A 22,202-nucleotide genomic window follows, 5' to 3' on the forward strand; every position below is an offset into this window, starting at 1 on the left:
TTCAATTCTCCTAATGTACCCTCAGCAGCATAAATGGGACGTAATCATGAAGCGATATGAAAATTTGTGTAAAAAGGTGGGACCCAGCGCCCATTATCCTCGGTTTCAGGGCGTTAATCAAGGATTCGCACAAACTCATAAGGATAACAGGGCGGCAGACAAGAGGTGGTCAGTAGAACTGTCAAGACGTAATTGACGTCCTATATATGTGTCGACTGGAAACCCAAGACAAGAGTGATGGATCAATCGAGATCACCAAGCAAAGGTGTGATACATTCGTAACAACTCCACAGGACGCCATGACCTTAGTTCCATTAATAATAATTTGATAGGGTGGAAGACAGAAGATCGTGTGTCGACTGTATTCCGTACAAGTCAGTCACACTGCTGATACGTGACCGAGTGCTATATTCTTCAGCTTCTTCCTTCAGGATTTTTCCTGACCACATTCGCCTGTTCAGGCGCGATAATTCAGATGCGTCCAGCGTGCGTGGGTGGAGTAGTGGTTGCACGCTCGCCTCGCATGTCAGGTGTCCGGGGTTCAAATCCCGGCACGGCCTTTGGATATGCACAAAAATACCTATCCCGCAAAACCACAAAATTGCATCAAAAGTTGTCGTTCGAAAATCTCAAGTTCGAAACAGCTGTGATGAAGTCGGATAAGGCAATACAGCCGTAATGTTCGCAAATTTCGTGAGACTTCGTGATTTAATTCAGTGTTCCATTATCAAGTCACATATATGCCCCTGAATTTCTTTGAGCTTGGAACTCAAATGCATGTGTGAACATCCCTATTGAAGTAAATTCTGTTTCCAATCTATGTTTTCTAGACCCGTAGGACAATTGATAGCTCACACCCAATGAACCAGGTTCATCTATGTATCCTTTCTAAACCTGAATGTGGATACAACTCGTGAGATATACTATGTTCCGAATTTCAAACTTCATGAGAGGGACATCCAGAAGCTGCTGGAAGGCAACAGTTGGATGCTGTTCAAGCGATTCTGTTCGTGCATTCTGATAAGCCTTCCAACACTACCCGTCAACAAGGAATCAATATCTTGAATGTTTTGTATGACTGTGGGCCTTACATTGGTGGAAGCTGCATTGAAGACACTAAAAGAATGTGAATATCGAATAAACTTTATGACCGCGAGGGTGTTGCAGGGCATCAAAGTTGTTCAAAGTTGTTTTTGACGTAATGGGCTGAACAAGCCATCCGCAAACGGAATACCGAGCCAACCCAAATTCATAAATCAAGACAACGGCTAGGGAGATTTGAAGCTCTTCATCGGAGTGTCATCTTTCAAATAAAGGACACTCCTGCGAAACTGCCTAACAACACTGTAAAGCTGTCATGTCCCGGCTGGAACCCATTGGCACCGTGCATATCACAAACGTCTGGGCAGATTTGAACGCGTGACGTTACTTGTAGTGACTCGTTGAGTGGTGACATTTCCCCGGAAGGCCACCTGTAATACTGATAAATTACGGAAAAGAGGCAACATTCTAAATGTATTGACCTAACTGTCTAGCTAGGATTAACGCTACACTCATGCCACTCGTTTTACCATAACCCACTGGAAACACGTGCTTACCGATCGATAAATACTGGGAGCGGTTCCTCTGGTCGGTTGGTGAACATTAAATACCGTATCCAAACGTCCAAATAATTTTCCCCACTTGCAAATTCGGTTAGTATTTTTAAAGGGGGAAATGTGGCACTGCCTTTTCTTTTCAAGCATTCCTACAACAGTCTACCAATTCAGTTATCAAACTCTCAAATACTCATGAAAAAATACGGTTGCAGGAGGGCTTAAAATATTGTGTGGAAGATCAAGCAACTTGTTTGACTTACTCATTTAACAGTTGCATCGGGATCAAGTGGACCGATTCGGCCTGATGAAACCCCATGAAAGTCATCAGTTTGACCTGCTTCTCATCCAAACCGGAACTTCGTTGTGCGCTCGTATAGTGGCTTTGTAGGCTACTGATCCATCGAGTTTGATCGAAAGATAAATTTACCACGGGAGTTTGAGAATGCCGGTTAAATATTCTGGCTGTCTCATAGTCCACTTGATCCGAAGTGTTAACCATTCGTTGTGCGTAACGCAACCATCCTGACTGATGTACACGTTCAAGAAACTCATGGAATTTTCGGTAAATTTCAGTGTTCCGGAAGTCCATTTGTTGCTCCATTCGCTCCCGGTATCGATCCAGTTTTAGGCGCTGTTCCGAAAACGTCAGTTTTGTTAATAGAGCACTGATTGACAGAACATCTATTTGACGTTTTCCCGGTTCGTCATATTTCTGATGTGTCGGCTTCGTATCGCGCATGATGGACAATCGTTCACTCACGAGTTGCTTCATTTCCCGAGCCGCGTCTGTGATTTCTACTCCAACTGCATGTTGACAAGCATCTTTCATGCGACTGACATAGTCTAGCTGTCGGCGGAGTTCTTGTTCAGCGTACGATTCTAACAATCTAGCTTCTGCCTTCAGTTGCAAAATTGGACCAACCAGCCGACGCTTTGAGAGACGCACACGCTGCATTGTGCGTGTAGTAGGTTTTTCTTGGGAGATTGGGATACTGTCTCGCTGAGAAACAGCATTATCGGAAAATGCTACTACAGGTGGCTTTCGAACTTCAAACGGTGTTGAAGGGGATTTTGGGGTCGGTTGTAAGCTGAATATCAAAGAGACTGCAACGCTAAAAGTGAATAGAAAAGTGTAAAAAACCCTAAAAGCTAAATAAGCAAACAGAATAACGCGGCGATGTTTGTTCATCGATCGTCCAGCTGTTGTATAAATAGTCGGTCGGGAAGTTCTTAAGGTGTAATAACGTCGTGTGTAAGCCGGTTGAATAACTGGATTATAGTACAGCGACTGCTCCTCACGGAAGATACGAGTATCACCAAGGGTTTGCCCCAGGTAGATGCAACCTCGTCTCCCGAAGTCCAGAGACTGCTGGGTCAGAATTATCTGACGAGTTATTGCGGTGGGATGATTATAATGTTCCGCGCTGCGCACATCTAGCAGAAACTTTCGATTGGTTGCCGAAAACGAACGTAGTACAGTGTGGATGACAAATAACAGAAAATAAAGAATGCCGACACATGAAGAGGCAATAAACAGGGGCATGTATAGCGCTCGCCGAGGCTCATCTAAGAGATATTCCTCGTGAGACATGGTGGGGAATTTGGGAACGATGGGTTTGTGTTGAGAGGTGAAGCTTGTATGCTCAATCAGAAGCAATCGACTGTGATGGCAGTCTTCTAATATCAGACGGAAAGATGGTTCAAGCCATGTTTCTTGTTCCACTTCATCCGTAGGTGTTGTTTGAATTCGGTAGACAACTTTGAACTGTTCAAATTGTGCCTGAGATTTCAAACGCGATTTGGTCGCATTCGATGCTAGCACCAAATAATCATGGTACACCAGACAGTTTTTGTCCGTTTGGCGGAAAATTCGAGCGTTCAGATAGGCTGGAGTGCCAGTCACGTGACCTGAGAATGGGGATGTAGGGGAAGTACGTCGTAAAACGAATTTCAGTGTCGACAAGTACTTACCAAACTTGTGATCAAATCTGGGTGATACTAAGTATTGATAACACTTCCTCGTGCCTACAAAACGTTCGTTCTTTCAGACCCTTTGCGTGCTTGTTGCGAATTGTGGGGTGGAGCGTCAGAATATACCTCGCCATGGCAACCTACACACTCGAGATTTTCTATCTATGGAGTCTGGGGATTTTACGACTGATCTGTAGTCGATAACTTTGGAAGGTTGTTTCAGTAAAACCGATCCCTACGTATTTTCACTATTTTAGCCACTAGCTAACATCGAGGTGGATAAATTATGAGATAAATAGGTCTCATAAAAGCTAGACAGTTGGAATCATTAGCGAAGTAGTTTGTGAATAACGCATGCAACTTGCCCATAGAGTTTCTTAGAAGAGTAAGTTGAGACCATGAGCGTTTACAAGAATTCGACTACCAGACTTGTGATAACAACAGTAGCTTTGCCAATCTACTGAAGTTGCTTTAGCAGAGCAATTGGTATTGAACAGTAGTCAGCGCTTTCATTCACGGAGTGTGACGAAAACAGATCCAGAAAGTGTCGGTTCTTATGCGTAGCAGCATAGCATCGTTTGGAAAAAGAAACGTTTAAAATACAGTTTTATCAGCTTTACCGGAATTTCACCCTTGCGGTATCAATTGATATCATGCGACTCATCACATTGAATTAGTTTTGCGAATTCAAACTTCTGTAAGTTCACAACAGGATTACTTGAGTTTGACAATTCTGGCGAAGTGGAGTAGACGCTCCTTCATTAAATTTTGAGCGCTTCAGACTTACGCGTTATGAAAAAGTTTACCAGAAGACTGCTGAAGTGTCTTAAGCGACCCTAAATATCCCACTGTATTTGGGAAAAACGAGCTGGCTTCCAAAAAGAATCCTGCACAATTTGGATAGTTTTGTTGAAAGCCTTACTTAAGAGAGGTTAACCTATACAGATGCATTAGATGTACAGGTGCTTCAAGTACCGTAGTTTCCAGTAAAACTGATATAGGATAGGGCTAGGTATCTTGGAGAATTCCGAGTGGTCTATGTTCGCTGTGTTCCGTCCGTTGTATTCGAGTCAGGACTTTAGTAATATGCGATTTAACTCTTGATATCTTGTTATTCAACGTGGTTAGATGAATACAGTATCTCACACAAAAGGCCAATCTGCTTCATACACCGGATGAGGATAGTTTGGTTCTGTGTCGACGGATAACCAGAACGTCTGTTTTTACTTCCTATGCGTGGGTCTGACCACCAAACTGGTGGTGGTCCTAGCGGACGAGTGTTTCTATGGGTATGTTCAAAGAATGAGGAACACATTTGCACAAAAAAATTGAAGTTATTTTGAGTTCAGTCAATCTTTCGAGGTGGGTTGAATTACAAAGAGTCTTGAAAGTGGTGAAGTTCGATTAGTGGTATAACTTTAGACTATAGAATATATCCAATATCCAATGTTTACGTATATATGCATATATATATATAATATATGGTGTTATGAATTTACAGAATAAAACCTGAAGCTAATACATGAGGGATAGATGAGGTCATTCGCACATGAACAACACGGGTTTAAACTACCTCAGAAACTGCTAGGTAAGAAAGTTGATCTTGGATTGGGTGGTAACACTCATATTGATTGCATACATATGACTGCACCACTGGTCTAACCAACAGAGAATCCTGGCATTTTGAAACCGCCTCAGAGCTGCGTACGATGGTATAACAACAAGTGAGGCGATTTAGGAAGACACGATAGACTGGTTGTAAACATTTCTTCCACAGTCACTAATGGCCCGAATAAAGCACACATTTACGAGTTTATTACATGACGAAATGTTCCAAAATCACAAAGATAATCTGAGGAAGGTTGAGGTAATCCGAGTTTGGTGCACGGAAGGGTAGACTGATATTCTTAATCAGTGATTTCGCACACAATGACCAGTTAGCTCAGCTTTGTCAGCTTTGCATCGCTGAGTTTCGCTTGCGGTATCGGTTCGGAGTTTTGTGGGTTATGGGAATTCCCGACAGCAATACAATTCAGGTATGGATGCTCTTGATCAACATGCACTGCTTTCCCTGAGATCTATGCACTTGACGGTTGTAACTGTTTACGTGGGAAACGGTAAAAATCTTCAAACCATTCAAGCGCGTTGCATTGCCACAGTGGTGTCTTTCACATAAAAGAGAACCGCTTCCCCGTCCAATATCTGGTGACCCGCTGGTCACTCGTGTAGGACTGTGAGGTTTCTTCGGAGTAGAGCTTGCCGCTTGTTGTCCAAAAATTGGAATAAGTCAAAACATACGGTCAAAAGTGTAGCAATGCTTTGTGGTTGCCCTACTACTGAAGTCCGTTGATCCCATCCAATATAGCACTGAAGATGTCTCCTTAAATGTTGACGAAACGTTTGCAAATCAACTGTCAAGTTCGGCGAGTCAATTACCAATTAATGCATCCAAGCTACCAGTATACCAGCCGTTCGGTTTTCTTCTTCACAAGTTTAATTATCGGTAGGGTGAATCACCATTTGGGCATATAGACTGGATTTGGAGGGACATGCCACTTCTGAGTATACCAGAGAAACACTTGTTCGCCAGCACTGGGCCGTCTTTTGAATTCCGCACAACATTCTCTGTAAAGTTTTGGACAGCCATGGCTGTTGCCATGGTAACGTATGCATGCAGTGAGCAACACATCAGGATAGGTCAAGTTTTTTGTCTGAGAAACAAAACATTGACAGTCTAGTTTAGTTGAGGTCTACCTCCACACTTGATAAAATTGTGAGCTGAGTGTTCTTTCCCACCCAGTGTACTGGTTCAGTAGTTTAAGCCCTGATGATTAGGAATAAATTGCTGAAACTGTCAGTCGACCAAGTTGCTACAGAAGGGTCGTTTGCTATTCTTCCGTTCCTAATTGCAACACCGGTTTTTAGGTGGTGCGAGTTCCCAGGTCGATGATGCAATCGTCAAAATGAATTCACAGCTTCTTTTTGGATGAAAGTCCAGTCCAGTCGAGAGCCTCATTTTGTTAGATGAGAGAACATACAATCTGGTTGTCATCAGCATCGGCATATATTCATCAGTCAGTTCTAGTGAGCAGTTACAGAATTGATGGCTAACTCGATGATCGAGCATGTCAACTGCATAAATAACAATCGGAGCCGACGAATCTAGCGTTCTGTTAGGCCGACTGTTGTGAGCTGAAGGTGGTTTCGTGGATTCAGCGGGATTTAAGATTGCGGGTCTAGGGTTTCCCACTTTTGCTTTTTTCTGTTTCTGTTTACAGTGTAGGATGTCCACATCGACTCATTGTCTGTCAGCCCAAGAATGTTCCGAAATTCCAGGACAGCAGTACTGTGTTCTCATTCAAGTTCTAGGCTGTGGGTTTTTAAAATTACTCATGAAAAATAGTGCGAGTGGAGTGTAAGTGATTGCTGAGCACTCATCTATAAAACAGTTGTGTGACTACTGTACTCAAATAGATCCCACAGAACAATGTTTTCGCGCAGAAAAGGTAGCCTCGGGACATGCACTACAAGGTAATGAAATGAAGAATGTGATAACCGTTGTTGCCAGGGGAAATTTCCAATTCGTCTCTTCTTGGACCTAGAAATTCTTGCTGTTTTCAGAAACTGGACCTCGTACCTAGCTTCTAGAAAGTGGACTTTCTCAAACGAATTATTATAGTACTTAGTTACATATTATAACATTCTCCACACACCTAAAACTAATGGTTTCCACTATGAAGTTCCATAAGTGTTGTAAATTTTCTTAACTTTCCATAGTACACCCACGCTCTAAACCAACTGGCCACAGTTGATGAATCGGGTGCGTGGGCTACATAGGTAGTAAAGACGTCAATTTTTCTGAGCAGCTTCTAAGTGTACTTCCATTCAATTCAACCGGGTAGCTAGCTGACCATTTCTTTGGAGTATTGTAGCTACGAAACTCTGTGGATGAAACTGACCTCTTTGTTTTTCACCAGCACTTGTAAGGTCAATTTCCTTGGGCTCATGATGGAATATTCATCAAAGCTGGATCATTTCAACCGGAAGGCCTCTTTGCACGGGGGATCTAGATCTTTGAATTTTTTTCCGCCTTTAGCTTTCGAAATCGCGCGCTCATGGCTCTTGCTTACTTGCCAGAATATAGAAACAAACCTTTGAAATTTTAATTAACATAATGTCAGAACACAATCCAGTATGCTACAGAAATTTAGAAAAATTCTTGCGGTCAGTGGATAAGCTGAATGAATTTCGGTTTGTCTGAATTATTTATAGTACCAGTAGCATGCCTTTTCGGTACGGCTTCTTGTTGATTGGCCTTCTGCAGCACCGAAAAATCAAGACCCGGGTGTGCGGCTGCTTGGCGCTTGTTTAGACCTAAAAATGAGCTGCTTCGCAGGTTGAGTTTGTGCCCTAATAAGACTGTAAGACTTTAAAATACTTTTCTCAGCTATCTCGGTTAGCCACTTTTGTACTCGATGCTAAGATGTCACTTGCCCACCATCCCGGCCACCGCAGAGCAAGAACCAACTACTGTGTACACACGTTTTTTCAAGCTATGTCACAGTACGCATTCTGTAGAAAAAGGTCGTGACACCCGTGTGTACGTATTGAAGAAGTGTATCTGATGAAGTGTGGAGCGTGTGCGCCTATAATAAACACGAGAAACCTAATTACACGAGATAAATAGAGTTAATCAACTGATAAATAACCATCAAGCTAATTACTGAATCTGTAAGAAAAATTAAAAAAGCATCTAAATCGAGTTCGTGGTTTAGATCTTCCACGTTTATTTTTATCCCGAAAGGAAGGTTTGGCCGAAGTTAATGTTGACAAATCGCCGTTACGTAGTCGTTATTAAATGAACTACCCTAAATAAATGCGTATTACTTCAACCCGACAAATTCGGCTTTTCAGAGAAGTGCTGTTTGATTTTTACAAATCATTTCTAACGGTGCCAATCTTCAATGAATTACAGCATTATTTTCGGTTGTTTTGGTGCAGAAGTGAAGTCAAGACCAGAGCTTGTTTGTGTTCAAGGTATCAGGCCAAGAATTTTGGGCAGTGGGCTGCATATATAATTTAAGTTTGCTATAACCTGCTGTTTGATTGAGTGTAGGCGGAGATCCAAGTATTAGACGAGAGTTTTAGGCCGGAAAGATGCCAAAAAATGGACAGTGTTCAATGTTCTGGATGAGGTTAACACAGGCAGACTATTTCTGAAGTTTAAAGGAGATTCAGACAACTCAAACTATGCCTGAGAGCAACATGTGCCGGTTACATCCTTGTTGAACACTGCAAGAACCTTTATGGAGATTCTAAGTAACTTTAGAAAGTGAATAGATTAGGCTAACCCGTAGATTAGTAAAGTAGGAATGGTTGTCTTGAGATTAGAGTCAATGTTTTTTTGCTATTTTATGAACATTGTGAATCAACGGAAGAATTCTATTCTCAGGGCATTTATCTTACAGCCGATGGTGCTGGTCGCATTCGGGTTGTGACAAGTGACCACGCGCCCTTCTCGCTGACACGGATTTTGTCGCCACGACTGGTACCCTGTAGCAGAGTTGTTCGGGTAACATCTCCCCTGGCTAGTCATAAAGTTGTTTTGTCGAGTATCGTCGTTTGTCAATGTCAGACAGCGCTCAGCCATAAATGATAAATGCTGTTTGGAAGTACCGAATGAAACAACGAGACCGTATTTACAGACAACTTTGGCATACGCTACTGGAAGAGTTTAGTTGGAGTGAAGGGATGAATAACTTTTGCTTTCGATGGGAATCCAGCAAAATCGGATAAACATACGACGCTGCCGACGTTCAGAACATATAGTGAAAGTCATCCAGTTGATTTGGCTTGAAAGTACAGTTTTTTTGCATTCTAGTTTAATAGGAGCCCATATTGATTAACTAGCAATGTCACTTCTACACTAAACACTACAATCACCAGGAACTCATAAATAGATCTAGGTAACAGTTTTGATGCTGTCTCGCTTCGAAGTCAAATGATGCCTGGATTTCATCTGACCTATTCAAATTACAAAACCTGGTATATTGTCCAGACCCACAGTAGATTTGTCGCCAACGCAACCTGAAACTGCAGTTATGTTTGTGCGCACTACTGAAGCCGTCGATAGTTAACGTCGTTCATGACTCCTGTTTTTCGTTCGATCTCCGACGTCGTACGCGAACAGATTTCGAGTTTCAATTTTCAAACTGAAACTTTCTGCCATCACTGGAACACATCTGTTCCGAAAAGCGAAGCGACACTGGACACTTGTACATTTGGCAAGCATAACACTCTAATACATGGCCTCGCGCAACCACGAAAGAGACTCTTCGGTTTGATAAACTTTTGTCATTGATTAGTTCGGTAATATCAAGTATTGGACAACTGTTGCCATGCTCAAGATGCCTTAATAATGGCCAGAGGTTGACTTCTTCCTTGCTTCTATGTTGTACAGCTTTGGTCAGTGATTCAGCCTTCTGTTCAGGACTGCCAACTGGGAATAATCAATAATACTTATCTTGGAAATCTCCATGGAAAGTTGAATCCTTCTTTCTCCGTTTATTAGCTGAACACTAGCGCATTTGACCATGACGGTAATGAGACCAATTAATTGAGGTGTGGTCTTCAGCTAGGGAGCATAGACAGGCATTATTTTCAGGACGAAATCACACTCTGATGACCATGGATACCAGCAATCCTGGTAAGAATCCTTTCTAAATCCATAAATATTTTCCTTTAAAATGTTGCGATGAAGAATCCTCCATCAAATCACTCACTACGACAAACCGAGAAAATCCTTTGTCTTTTTATTGTGTTAGACCGGCTCCAACCTCCCTGGCGGAGTACGGCAGATAACGATAAAAGCAATCTCACTGATTAAATCATGCCACACCCGGAACGCATGAAGGGACAACACCAAAGCCATTATCGTGGCAGAATGAGTTCCGTAAGCTATGAATTGAAAGGAAAACATCTAACTTTTTGCTAAACTGAGGAGTTAAGTTGTAACGGCGGCAACCCTCAGAAGAGCTGCACTTTTTACGCACAGGACAACTTTATGTATCGGAATTCGCCTACATGTTTACTGCTTCAGACGTCCATTCTACATTAACTAATTAACTATTGATTAACTATTGAGCAAATAACCGGTCATTTACTGCTAAACCCTAACCGCAAGATCAACCCATTTAGCTACCGAAAGGATTCTCAGTTCACTTTTCAGATATAAGTTTTATGCTAAGCTCACTCCAGCATGGAATGGAGAACTCAGCCAAGAACAGCGCCATCAGACTTCGGGCTGGATGTTTATGCATTCCAACAAAAGCTCTCGTGCCAGGCGCTTCTCTGCTTCCGTTATCGGGGTAAACAATCATATAGAGGAGCATTAAGTTGACGTTCTACACAATTTTGCGACGATTTCTGTAGGTGACGCTATGTTTTTGAAAATAATTTCAGAAGGTTCGACTGACTTGCCTTCTTACACACCTTGCAATGCAAAAATTAACAAAGTGATTGAATTCTTTGGCTTTATTTGAAAGCCCTTCACATGAGAAATTTTCACAATGAGATTCTATTACTAGGGCATGTGTTTTCAGTGAAAGATACCAACCAAAAGGGATAAGTAAATAGAGATGGAATAGGGTGAAAAGAGGAGCAAGGCAGATCACAGAAACGGACAGTGCATAGAGTTAATAGCCCGACTGTATGCCCCTCGATTGTCTGGAGTGGCTGAAAATTACATGAGTGTTATATACTGTGAAGATGAACACGATGATGCAAGGGCATCAACACTTGGGGCTGGACCCAAATCTAGGTCAAATAAATTACACCACTTTTTAGATAAGCGCTTTTTGGATAGACTACCTAACTGCTCCAAGTTCACAGGCGACCAGTGGTTCCCAGAGTTTTCGTCCGTTAGCTATTCCAATTATGCATAGGTGTGTCACAAGGTTTTGCGCACCAACGCTAACAGCGACCATCACTTTGAGTTTTTTGATCTAGCCAACAAAGCAGCCACTTGCATGTAGCAGCCGCAGTTGCTCAAATTGCGTCTACGGTTGAGATGTGACAGAGAAGCACCAGTTGAATAATGTGTCATTAATGCCACCCTGGGCTTCAATTTTCATTACTAGAGCGCTGCGTGCCTGTGTCCTCCATAGACCTTATATGGGTGACATTGCTTTGCTTAAAGTGGCTCCTGTTAGGGACCACTGCTCTAGATTTAGGAAGACAAAGTGTAAGCCAACTAGAATCTACTTACTCTCCCCAATCACTGAGAAAAATGCGCTTACACAGTTAAACCCCTAACAGTCATCAACGTCATCATCATCATCAAGTAAATTTGTGAAAACACTCAAAGGGACAATTTAGCCGAATGGATTCTGACAGGAAGAGCAAGGCCAAAAGTCGATATAAATTGGTGATAATTCCTTCCCTCAAAGAACGAAAACTACGGACTAGCATCTAACATTGTTAAAATCTGTTTGTTGAAGATCAACCCGATTGGTTGTGCGCCTGCCCTAAAAATTAACCAAGCTTACAACTTATTCTCCTGAGCTGAGGAAGCATTCGTTTTAAAAGAGAAACTATAAGCGCTCAGTTGTCCTACTGATCGACTGCTCATCATACCTCAGCATCGATTACCTCAATCGATAGCAATCATTTCTTGCGAACAAATTTGATTGAAATTCCAGATTTTCTCAAGACAGCTTGCCAAAGATGGCTGAAGAACTGGGGACTGTAAATGGCTTAGTCGAGATCTGTTTCTGTATTCTGCATCCAGTTTGGGCAGAATGAACTGATGGACAGGTAAGGATGATTGAAAACTACCAATATAACAAGTAGAATTAAGTGTGCTCTGTCAACTGTTTCAAATGATGGAGGCTGCAGTCAAACTGGTAGAGGTCACTGTAATCCACGAAATATTAGGCCCGGATACTAACGCAATCTGTGGTTGTCAGTTAAGCGAGTCACAAAACGAACTGTTGTTGGGTAACTTTGTGTCAGCAAACTATTTTGATAACAAAAACACCTCTTGTATGCCAACGTTTGATAGAAGACCAGGCTCTCGACACCGCTTAGTAACTTGCCGGCTGGTTCAGAAATATTGCGCCGCTTATGACACTGCTAACAACCTGTGTCTAAATAGTTTGGACTTATTGATTCAGAGTGCTTGTGAATTAACTACATAGCTATTTATTACTCAAAACTTATTCGCAACTATATCTTTATATTAAGAGGTGTAAGAGTCATGCAGAAAAGCTGACTCTAGAAAATCTGACGCGGGGAATAACCCATCTACTCCATATGAAACAGCTATAATAGGTTTGATTTGTCCAATAGATATTTGTACACCAACAAATACTGCTCACCTGATAAAGTGATTTCGTGGAAAGCCTGTCCGTCCGAGCCCAAGCCCCGATGTGCGACCACTTGAATTGCTGGTCGCAACACAGGTATTCCGTTCAAAAGGCCACGTACAAGCAAAATTTGATGCTTAGAAAATTGTTCCGAATTACAAAGCACCGGTCGGAGAGTTGACTGATTTCCTGTAGTATTCGAAAATGGGATGTCACAGATGGAGAGATCAATAAATCATGGGAAACAAGTGGTTAAGTCAATTAACTTGAATCACCGTCAATCGAGATTTTTTGAGAAAATCGATTGAGCTCATCGAAATTGAGTTGTTTGCCTGTATTTATGTTGCAATCCACCAATTTACAAAGAGTGAACAAAATAAGATGGATTTGCGTTTCCTAGCGTTCTCAGAGTTGCAGGTGATTCGAAAGTACTTTCCGTCTTTGGTATTTTTATCGGATGATTCACTTTATCGCTGTTATCAATGCGGATTCAGTTTACCGATCGGAGTTCGGTAAGAATACTTCCTTCCGTTACCACCAGCTTCCCAGACAACCGAGCATTCTCAGCTGTCTGTTTGCTAAACTCACACAAATGAATAACTCGGGCCCACGGCTGACTAGTCTTTCTCATATAAACATATCGACTATGTAAAAATTTCAGATACACTTAAAAGTTCATTCAGTCAACACAGTAATTTTAGTTACCAGCTCTATATTACAGAAACGTTGCATATCGAATTCTACATGGTCATGGGGAGTTGGCTTGAATGTAATGTCGGAACGCTTCGTACGAATTCACAGTTAAACAACCTGACGAATTCATTTTATGATAGCTGAAATCTCTTAAAACATTTTAGCCCTCTTCATGAGAATAAATATTATTTGTGAGCTAGATTTGCCGTTGTATGTTTTAGTGATTCCATTTTGGGGCTCTGTCTTCAACTTGCTACTGAAAAAGATTTTCACTTAAATTTTCGCGCTTCATTGAGAACATCTACTGTGAGTAGTGCCAGTCCAATTTACATTCGCTGCCATGGTGGAGTCAATAGCTTGGGTGCCCGAAGTAGTTGACATTATATTCCGTTTTGGCATCTACAATACATAGAAACGCATGGACTACAGGATTTGGGACTCAGCACACAACTTATGGATCAAGTATGCTGCCACTTGCAGCCCTCTGTATGTGGAAATTTCTCGTTCAGCATTGATAAACAGACGATCCAATGATTAAAAGCTACTGCTTGGCTGAACCATTAGTTGTCCCGAAAGTTACTACTGCGGTGAAACTAAGACTCTTCGAATAAGCATACCAACCCAGGTGAGTTTCCCGCTTCTTGCTGTGCCAAACAAGTTTCGCTGCGCACTATAGTCTAATTTACAAATGGATTTGCTTCGGTTTAAGGTTTCAGTTGTATTTCATTCTTAATTGCATGAAATTACCCTGTCCAAAGTGCAAAATACCTTTTTCAAGCAAGTACATCTGTGTGGTTTCAGCTTTTCGTCAGTGCAGTCAGGGTCATTCTGTGGAATTTATTGATTGTTTTCGATGCTATTTTACATGTACCACATGCGGTAAAATTGTCACCAGCTATGTTTTCATCCCCTTAAAAAGGAGCGAAGTTAACAGACGTCATTTTGGATTCAAATTTATGTAGCACGTTCGGTGTTTTGGTGACCTGGTTTTTCGCCGTCTAGTTCATGTTTTTTGAGGACTAGTTGCCTATATCTTAGGACAAACATTCAACCCAGATAGCTGTGGTATTCGTAGAAGAATTCTGTTTTACTTCTTAGGTGAAAAAGAACTACTTTTTAAAATCACAGAAATAAGGGGTTTACGCGAGTTTACAACATGCGTTGATGCATTCATCAATTGTCAAATTCATACGAAATTTTTCACACAACACCGGCTGTGGCCAACAATTCCGACCCCAGTCTTCCTCGAAGTGAGTGTTGACAGGTTTCTAAAGTCTGACAAGCGTTAGTTAAACTGTCAAGTCCCGTCGACTTTCTTTTAGAAAGAAAATTATCCACTCTACACAGGAGATTTCACCATTTGCTTGCTTGTGAGTTGAATTCCGCGGTACAAGTTTGGGTTTTTCGGGGCACTGGAATCACCCACAAAATTGCAGTTTACTTACATACATTTTCTGTTTTGAGAGGCGGGTTTTCTTACGTTGTTTACCTGGTTACTTATTATGGATATGTGGACACATCTCACTGAGTAGTCGATGTAGAAATTTGATATGGTTGATGTTTGTCATACCGAATGTGGTTGAATGTCACTTACATTTGGAATTATCAAAGTAAATGTGGACCACAGTTATCAGTCGGAGACACCTGTGTCATGTTGTCTGAGGTCTTTAGTGGTGTGACCAAAAGGTCTAACAACGAGAGGCTTATCATTGGTGAATGTAAATTAGCATACTATTGTTTTATTTATGCAGTATTTTAAAAAGCTGTTAGCCCCAACTTTTTGATCAAATAAATTCATAGAACAGCCACACGTGTGGCCCCACTATAGCCTGCAGCACGATAAAGTAAGTATGGAACCCGTTATTCGCAACGACTCTTGAATCACTGTGACTTAAGCTAAGAATAAAAAATAGTGACATGCTATACTATGGTCAGATGGGCCTGCACAGTTCCTACGGGACACCTCTGATTGAGTGATCTGGATTTTTAGACATGCAATGGAAAATTCCCTCCTATTACTGGTAAGTAGATACTGACGCTTCTAGCTATTTGTCTTAAGTGGCATGCCTCCAATTATTTCTTGAGGATATATGATGTCCAATTGGATCGGTTTGCCTCCACATAAGAAAAATCACTTCCGACTCGTTGTGGATACTCAAATTTCTCTCAAATTTCTCTTTGTAGTCGGACCGATAGAGTCTGAAGTTGGTAGTGAGCGCAATGTACCTAATCTCAACCCAGATGTCTTCGTTCTCCATGGATAATCTGAGAGTAATGAAAATGGGGCCATACTAGGAAACCTGGAACAAATTAAGGAAGTGGTTGTTGGTGAAATAGGTAAACCCTTATACAAATCATAAAGCGTTTAAAATAAAGTTTAATGTAAAGAATCAAATAGGGTCACATCAAAGCGAACGCTCTCTTGCACACCTATGAATAGTTTGTTCGAGAACCATCATTTTTTCCAATAATGTCCCTACAAAACTTCAGGATCATGTATATCGAGAACCATCATTTTTTCCGAATGCATGCAAAGCATGCAAAAAGGTTGTCACGTTGACACTGTAAGGCGAGAACTTAATGAGTGAAATGCGGTCATGTAGTAGTGTATCTGTCACCAGCGAATGCCCCTTCATTAATTCAAACACCCGTACTCCTAGGTTACGAAACTAGATTGCGTGACAAAACGTCAAGACTTTGCATGCAAGACTCTTCTAACTGGATGGAATTAAATGGACTGTCGTCAATAGCTGATAAAACAAACGTTTGCTAACTTGTTTTTAAACAAAGGACATGAAAAGTGGTTACCATGCCAATGGTACTGTCCTTTCAACTGAGGTTTAAAGGACATTTTCAGCCTCAGGCACGAGGCTCACATGGAAAAAACTGGTGGACAAAATTGTGACTTCCGCTTTTTCATCTGCATTTCCGATCGATCAGGAACTCACTTTTCATTTATCGGCGTTTTTCCATCGGTGTGATTGCGATATCAGCTTACTTCATGAGGTTCCAGTCTGGTGAAATAAGCAGTATGTTTTAACCATTATCATGCCTTCATAAAGCAAGCCAGAAGCCAGCAACATACTATCTGATTTTCTCAAAACTCTGCGCTTTCTTTTTCCTGTCCTGCCATTTACTCCAGACAGTTAAGGACAATAATCCGTGTATTGTTTTCGGGATATGCGTAGCAGCATCCTAGCATACTTGTCATTCCGTCTCGGCTATTTCCGTAGCTGAGTAGACTTTGAATCGAAGTACAAGAGCTCAAACTTGAGCGGGACACGGTTAAATGTCGGGAAGGGTCTATTGTGTGCGCCGCGTGGAGTGGTAGGATGTCTGACATGCTGGTGAAAGTAAGTCTTTTGTATTGAGTACTCAGTCGCACGTAGAGTCAACTACAAATCTCTGTATAGAAATAATGACCCGTCAGACTCCTAAATATTCAAACAACGCATGAGATTGTTATGGGTGAAAAACGATTTAAGTGAGTCAAGAGTTTGGCATAAGATATGGGTAAAAAACTAGTGTCGACTGGTTAATTTAACCCACTGCCATTAGTAGGTAGGAAGCTAAGGTAATTGTGAAATAAGGTGCAATACTTCACCCCTCTTGAGTTATCAGAAGCCCATTTCTGTACCGTTTCGTGGTATTGAACTGGTTGACCTTCATATCTTTTTAATGTACCGCTCATAAGGTTGCTGAAAAGCCGTCGACAGCCCACGACCGGTTTCGCCCTTTTTGGGGCTCATCAGGTAGGCGCAGTCCCCGGATTTTCGTCAACCCTACGTTTTACTAGAAACTAAATTGCACGAAATTAGCGAATACACACTCATTTGCAAACTAATTTTTTTTTTCGGGAGACTCATCCGGAACCCAGCTGAATCTCTCGTTGGTGATGTTCTAAAGCAACTGAATGTGCTGCACCAAATCAGTTTGCAAATGAGTGGTCAACCCTTAGTTCTGATTTCCTTCAGATTGATAATTCATGGAGTATACTGACATTTTCAGTCTATGAAGTTAGGAAAAGTCTGTGATTCAAAAATGAAGTTAATGACGCCTCGAAAACGCAAACAGGTGGCGCAATAAGTAAGGTTTTAATGTACAATGACCAAAAACGGTATTGACACCTCGTTCGACGTGTCAGTAACACCAAGTGCACGTTATCCTCTTTTTTATAGCATATTCGACTGATTATTTGTGTTATTATTTTTCAAAACATTATTTTTGATTTTCTGTGAAACAGGTCACCTGGTTGTTACAATTCAATCACTTCCTATTGATGGGGAACGCTGTTTTGAGGAAATCGTGTGTGGTTTTTTAGTTGTGTTGTGCTCTGGTGGGCGAACAAATTATGGATCACCTTCACTATTCGAAACATGCTTGAAGAGAAATGCTATTCAGGCGTGGATGGAAAGATAAACTGATATAGGTGTGTGTGCAAACTAGCAAAATTTTTCCAACAACCAGAACGACTTTCTGCCATTCTGTAGATTGCGATCTGCCTTAGCTAGTTTCACATTTCTAAATACAAATCACTGCATTCCAAATAAACTGGTTCGAATTCGACAGCTTACTGCTTTTTTAATTGCATGAGACTAAAAATGAATAATTTTTGTAATTCTGAACATGAAGTACGTAAATTTCTTAAAAATTTAACAGTCCTACCGTTGGAATCCAGCCAACATAAAAAGCAAACCTTTCTACCATAAATTCTAAAGAGGGACAGAAGCACATGGTCCCTATCCCGTACACACTGCTTGGCATTTTGAAACCGTACGGAATGTGGAACACATATGTTTAGTAGGTAGACGTTATGGATGCACGTTTTTGGAGAGGCACTTCAACACAAGAGCACCGGAGCAAACATGCATTTTGTCATGACTGACAGTCACAGCAGGGAGTACAAAGTGATTTTTCTTCTCTCTTGTGATCAAAACTTGCATTCGGAGGACCATATAAGCACGCAACCGGTGTGAGACTATAATATGAGCTTGAAAAATGGTACGTTTATAGACAGTGATCTTACTTGGGGATGCTTGTGTAAGACATTCTGCATCTGTATGGAGTTTGTGGTTAAAGATAAATTCGCCACTTCTGGTTGGTAAGTTTTCAAAATTAAACCAAGAATTTCCGATGTTTTCTTTGGACCGACCCGAAAATTTCCGAATACGGAAATATGGACAAAAATTGTAGGAGAAAAGCGCCAATTTGAGGGCCGTTGGTTACCTCTGATTATTCTTCAAAATTTAGCAAGTGCTACCGGGAAAATAGAGCTTTTTATAGCAGTAAAACATGCCTTGGGAACGAGAACCTGTCTGTTGAGAGAGAATAACGTAAACAAATATTTTCTCAACTCATTGTAGAATTACTGAAAACGGCACAGCTTTGGTGTGCCTTATCAATAATAATAAAGGATAAACTTTGAGTAGTTGAAAAGAAATGATCCAGAGTTGAGAGGGCTTTTTGAATGTTTGTATCTATTTACCGGCTAGATAAAAAAGGAAAAGATGAACTTCTTTAGGGAAAATACTCTAATTTATAGCAAGGGGCTAGCCGGTTATTACATACCCAGTTCAAACTTGAGTACTGCCAAATATTCAAGCTAATAGGAATTTCGTCTAAACAATTACCCATCCAAGATGGATTTTCTGGGTTGATCTCGTCAACAAACCGTATAGATTTCTGTTTATTCGGTTGCAGGGTTTTTCTTTTTGTGAAAACAGTAAGCGTAAACAGCACATGGGCGAGTAAATTTGTGTGGGAGCTTTTTCTCGTGTGAATGGTTAAAGGAATTCCCTAGCGAAAGCGGTTAATTTTTATCGAATACTGTGGGACATTTTTGTCCTCATCTGTGGTCATGATCTATCTAGGACAGGCACTTTCCTACCTAGCTTTTCCATGGTTATGATGTCTGCTTGCAGTGATCTCGTTCTTGTTGTTGCCGCAAGGAATAGTCTGTGCGTTAGATATAAAATTAACTTAGACGATATAGCCATCCATCGGTCGGCAAGGTTCTGTACAGTTTCACCAGTACCTGTCGTGATGTTGACTGTATTTTCCCTATGAATGTTAATAAGTTGCTGATATATTTGCGCTGGTGCTTCGACCGAAGCATGGTTTGACATAATTTGCGTGCACGAGAATAGCCAAAAGCACTGACGTTCTCCAGTAACAACGCACTGATTGCGACGCAGTAACTGCAAAATCTCTCCAGCTAGCTAGGTTCCTTGGTCACCGCCAACATTCTGAAGTGACGGCCATCAAAAGTGAAAGGACAGAATCAAATCTAAAGGGTGAAACAAAGTTTGTGAAACTCTTCTATGTTCCGAATCTGTGAAGAAGCCATCCAGTTGGAGAAGTCGTGTGGAAAACTTTAATGCGCGATTTAAATCAGAGCTGGAACGCGAGCGGATAGTTGAAAAAATGCCGTACAAAGTAAATAACGGTTTTAGAAACCAACCAGTCATAAGTTATAACCTTATCAACCATAATGGCCTGAACGAAATCCCAAAGATTCCCTTGATAGCAAGTGTTAGTAAGTGAACCTCATGGAGCAAATATAGCCAGATTTGCATGCCTGACGTTATCTCCTCTTTTGCTTTCGGTAAAGCAGGCTATTCCTTGTGTTCCTCACCGAGTAAAATAAAATGACGAACACATACTGTTCATTCTTACGTAGTAGTGTGAGTTGTCGGTTTTCCCCGTTTAAATTTTAAAATTTGGTCTCATGGGCACGGTAACTGGATCAGACATTTGCATAATACGCATTCATTAGTAGCTGTGAACTGCATTCAGCAAAGGGTTGCTGCACGACGAAGCCAACACTCAAATATCCACTTCAATGTTTGCGATAGTGGAAACGAGTCTGCTGACTTCTGATTTAAGTTGTCTGCTGCCGGCAGAGGACAACTCTCTCGGGAATCGCAAATGTTAGTTAGCCCCCAGGCTAACGGAATCCATTATCTCCGTCTGTTTCGACAGCTGTCTGGCTGTCGCCGAACAGAAGGCGCGCATCAGGAACCAGACATCTGAAACGGAAACAACCATCAGACCTATCTCAGAAAATTTCAAACTGGACGCTAATCACGAAGATACGGTTGGGAGTGGATCGGGCTTCGACGAACACTAATGAACTATGAAGTAGTTTCATGCATGCAGATCAACAAGGGAGGAAAACTGTTCGAAACGTGCAAAGACGTTGATCGTTGTACTCAGGTAAGGTGAAATTAAATGAGCTTACCAAGAGTAAATAGAGAAAAACAAACGAAATGTAAGATTTGGTTTGCGCAAAAGTGTTTTCGATGAGTATTCTGACAAAACCGGCAAAATTGATGAAGGTGACAATGCAAAAGCAATGAAAGCACAAGTGAAGTGGAGTTTCGGTGGTGATGATGTATAGTTAACCTCGGGGGAGCGGGTCAGTTGACCGTTTTTAAATGGTACACGGACTAATCAAGAGACAACAGTAACTTTACTGTTCGTTTCTCTGCCCGCATAGATCTCATCTGAGTTAACATCATAGATTGTTTCTGGAGGCACGGAAGTAGGCAAACATTTCACTCAAATTGGGACCACTCCACACATTTTGAATAAAATAACAACGCTTGAAATTGCCAGCGTCTAAGCCATGACTGCATATGTTTTCAAGAACCAAATCGAACAAACAGGTCGGCTCCAGGCAAATCCACTCTTTTGAGCGTTGTGAGTAACAGAACTTTGCTAGCCAAGCTCACTGTTCTTATTTCTAGAAGTATTTGTCCTAGAGGTTAACCACTTTCAGAAGTGTATATGTTAGCTTAACGGGGGAGGTATCGGTGTAATTAAAAATACGACGTGATTTAACTGTCAAAAGAGTGGAACAAAGCGGTGTGGGAAGAGTGCACAGGGTTGAAAATTTTCCGCACTGTTATCTTCGGGACGCGTTTTTTCATGCAGGTGGTTCACTTTTGGCAAGTTGTCCTATAGTTTATAACCTTGATATACGTGTCCACTGAATTGCTATCAACCGTTGTCTTATTAGGTGGACAGAATGTCACGGTTCGGTTCAATAACCGTTTTGATGTTGATCAAATGGATTTAAAGGCATGAAATATCTGACCGGTGTTATATCGCAACCATGTAATCTTCAGAAGAGGAGCAACGGACGTTTTGCTCTACAGGCAAGCGGAAGAGAAATACCGCAAACGGGCTGGTGGTTCCATTCGTAGCTCTGCATTGTTTAGATTTATTATCCGGAAAACAGCAAAAAAGAGATTTGTAATGTTTCCCACCTCCAAAGATATGAAAAATGTGACCAAATGTCGGTGTCCGTCGAATTCCAGAATCCGCTCATTCACATCGTGTCGATGAAAACGCACTACGCATTTGTTTAGACAATTATCGGGGTTTTCTGACTTACTGCCATGCTCCTTTACGTTTTCTGATACAGGACACCACAGGGTTTATGTTGGAGCACTCTAAAATTTTTCCGATGAGTCTTCTGACAATTAAACTGAACAATACGAGATGTGGTGAATGGCATAGTTTGAAATTGCTCACCTTAGCCAAATAATCCGAATTAAAGGAACGACTTAAT

At 41.3% G+C, this 22,202-nt stretch overlaps 1 protein-coding gene across 1 annotated transcript; it reads left to right on the top strand.

Annotated features, from left to right (window-relative positions):
- Nucleotides 1–18,444: 18,444 nt before the first annotated feature.
- On the top strand, nucleotides 18,445–20,756 carry T265_04987 (hypothetical protein; the record flags this gene model as incomplete). The annotated part of the gene is made up of 2 exons (XM_009169877.1): nucleotides 18,445–18,599; nucleotides 20,609–20,756. The coding sequence occupies 2 exons, from the start codon at nucleotides 18,445–18,447 to the stop codon at nucleotides 20,754–20,756; spliced, it is 303 nt and encodes a 100-aa protein (XP_009168141.1).
- Nucleotides 20,757–22,202: the final 1,446 nt, after the last annotated feature.

Source organism: Opisthorchis viverrini (genome assembly GCF_000715545.1).
Source record: "Opisthorchis viverrini unplaced genomic scaffold opera_v5_88, whole genome shotgun sequence".
Lineage (NCBI taxonomy): Eukaryota > Metazoa > Platyhelminthes > Trematoda > Opisthorchiida > Opisthorchiidae > Opisthorchis > Opisthorchis viverrini.